At 49.7% G+C, this 2,806-nt stretch overlaps 1 protein-coding gene across 1 annotated transcript; it reads left to right on the forward strand.

The window, feature by feature from the left end:
- Window positions 1-234: 234 nt before the first annotated feature.
- On the forward strand, window positions 235-2,262 carry Pmar_PMAR027304 (hypothetical protein; the record flags this gene model as incomplete). Its single annotated transcript, XM_002775021.1, has 9 exons — window positions 235-263; window positions 307-390; window positions 609-705; window positions 750-849; window positions 937-1,088; window positions 1,141-1,287; window positions 1,345-1,549; window positions 1,746-1,936; window positions 1,988-2,262. 9 exons carry the CDS (start codon window positions 235-237, stop codon window positions 2,090-2,092), a joined length of 1,110 nt encoding a protein of 369 aa, XP_002775067.1. The 3' UTR covers window positions 2,093-2,262.
- Between the last annotated feature and the right edge of the window lie 544 nt (window positions 2,263-2,806).

Consider the following 2,806-nt stretch of genomic DNA (forward strand, 5'->3'; position numbering starts at 1 on the left):
CAAATGAGCTCGAGGGGCTGTGGCTCTTACATACGAGTTGGAGTAATAAGAGTGTAGCAAAACCAGTGAGAATTTGGCGAAGTGAGAATTGGAAATTGTGATTAATACGTGTGGTTGTATGTGTTTGCCCTCATAATAGGGGGAATAATGGCTTGTGAGTAGATTATCGATCGACAACTGTCTGTGATCTCGGCGAGCCGCTCCAATTCGGCAAAGCAGCAGTGCATCACTTCAATGAAGCACTTCTTACAGAGGCTCTCTAGGTAGGGGGTGTGAGGGGTAGAGGTTGTAGGCAGTTGTATGCAGGCAATATGATATTCATGTTGATACTGGCAGCTGGAAGAAACGCCTTGAAACAGAGGGGGAGGGCGCTGCACCTACTTGGAATTGGTAGGGGATATTGTTTTATTACGCAAAGAGTTTATTCGAGTTCTACTCGTTTTACGTGGAAAAAAGGCTTTCTGCGAAGTGAATTGTGAAATATGTTTTTCCCGAATGTTTTTCATATCGCGGGTGAAACTCCAGAGGCTCATGAGGAACTGGGTTGCGGTAGACGAAGTTCATTGAATTGTTCCATGGGGAGTATTCAATGGTGTGGTATGATGCAGGTGCGATCAGCTTTTGGTATTCCGTCCGCTGGACTCTCGAGGGTCTAAGGTGTTGCCGACCCCGATGTCCTCAGCTATGGACACTGATAATTGCGAGGTAGCATTTCATACCATCTTTCCGCCAAATCGTGTTTGAAGTAGGTCCGTATAACGCATGTAATGCTGTGTACCAACTATGTTGGCCTCATTGTTGGCGATGTTCAAGTAGATGGTGAGGAGAGTCGGGAGAGGCTTGCGGCTGGTAAGGCTGCTAGTCGTGCTCTTCATTCGCTGCCTCTCTGAGAAAGTCCCCCCATAGAAAATTCTTAGGATTTGCTTTATTTTTTAGGTGTTATTGTGTGTGGTCGGTCTGGAGGTCTGCCAGGGCAGTCGCCGGTGGGGACGTACAGAGCGATAGACGTGGTTAGAGCGGCACTACGCAGAAACAAGGATGTTCTGGACAGCGACTGGACGATGCAGGGCGTGAAGGAGCTGAGGGACGTAATGCAGTAGAATGTTGTATTATCATTGTGATGATCATCTACTGTTCCAGCTGGACGTTACACCGCAGTCTAGTCTAACGAATGTGGATCATAAACATGAGGATGTCTACGTCCAAGAGCTGAGCAAACCGATGATCATAGCGGCGCCTCGAGAGACCATCACGGTTAAGCAGAGAGCTCCTCAACCTCGCTCGGGGGTAGGGGTTGGATCAGCGCTTGTTGGTGTTGTTAGTTGGAAGGCTTCATATTTTCAGTCGACGAGTGGGTTAGTAGTGCCACCGTGGAGAAGGGGGACTAGCGCGACAGATGACCAGCAGCAGCTGCCTTGGGCTGGTGGTGTGGCGGCAGGTCTACACAGGCAACAGAGTGGTAGGGAGATGCTGACTATGTCGAATGCCTTATTACGTACTGGGGAGAAGAGGGAGTACACCGACTTCCAGACGTGCTTGGATAAGGAAGGTACCAGGGACACATCTAGAATTGAGAGAAAACGTCCTCTAGGGTTTGATAACAACTGATGTGATGACATTTGCTGATTGGGGAATGTGCTCCTAGAACATTAGAGATGAGTTTCCCCCCCTGGGCACATTATAGGTCTGTGGATGATTTCCTGGTGTGGTTTGCTTGCAGGCATCATGGGTGGTTGCATGCTTAGGTCGTAGTTATGGTATTCTGGAAATGCTGAGAGTTCGTCGAGGCGCTGCGAGTGAGGAACCACCTAAGGAGCTTAAAACACTTCGAGTGGTGAAGAGCGAGGCGGTTGGGGAGAAGAAGAAGCGAGATGGTGAAGCTGAAGGGAATAACGTAGGAGGACGATTTTCTATGGGAACTGAGGGAACTACTGAGGTAATTATCGGTTGAGTTTGTGATGCTGTTTCTGACGGGGTTCTGTTATAGAGTGTATCTTCACCTTCGAGACCTCGTGTTGTGGAGCCAGCAAGGGAAGCGCCGTGGCGATCGGTAGCTGTGCCGCCGAGTAAGGAGGCAGCAGGGTTTTGGTGATTTGCTGGAGGAGTGGTATGAGGCATCATTATTTGGCGTCGTAATATTTCTTCCGGCCTTATTGCTGAGCAGCTGTGGTTGACCACTATTACGAAGATCTCTATTGCTGCCGCCTCCGCCGCTGTCGCCTATCGATACATCATCACCGTACCAGTTATCGGAAAGGTCAGTTTCTATTCCCAATCTCTTTCCATTTATAACAGTCAGCCTGTGACTTGAGTTCAGTGAGGTGACTATAGTGTGGCTATCACAGTTGTCGTTGTGAGCCTCTATGGAGAGGAGGAGGAGGAAAGTGCATCGTTGGTGTTGGAGAGGATTAGTAGTACTCATTGTTGGAGTGTATGAGCTGATGGACAGTATAGGTCTCTTTATAGCCCCAGGTTTGTCTAGGGCAACTCGTTTGAGAGGTCAGCACGGCAGGCAAGAGGTCGCGGGTTCGATCCCTGGTTGGTATACTTTTGGAGTACGTACTACATTCGCAGTATTGACGTTGATCCCTTCCCTTATGCTTGTTGCTGGCTTGTCAAGGGCGGTGAAGAGAGCTCAGCAGCGATGTCTCGTTGCTGCCGCTCGCCATGCGTCCTCTGCTCTCTCGCGAGGCGGACTGAAATCGCTGGTTACTAGTACAGCCGGTCTGGGTCGGTCAGCGAGACGGTTTCGCTCGGGTAAAAACGTCCCAATCGCGTTGACAGTAGGGGATCACATGCACGGTTT

Source organism: Perkinsus marinus (assembly GCF_000006405.1).
Source record: "Perkinsus marinus ATCC 50983 genomic scaffold scf_1104296956962, whole genome shotgun sequence".
Taxonomy (NCBI): domain Eukaryota; phylum Perkinsozoa; order Perkinsida; family Perkinsidae; genus Perkinsus; species Perkinsus marinus.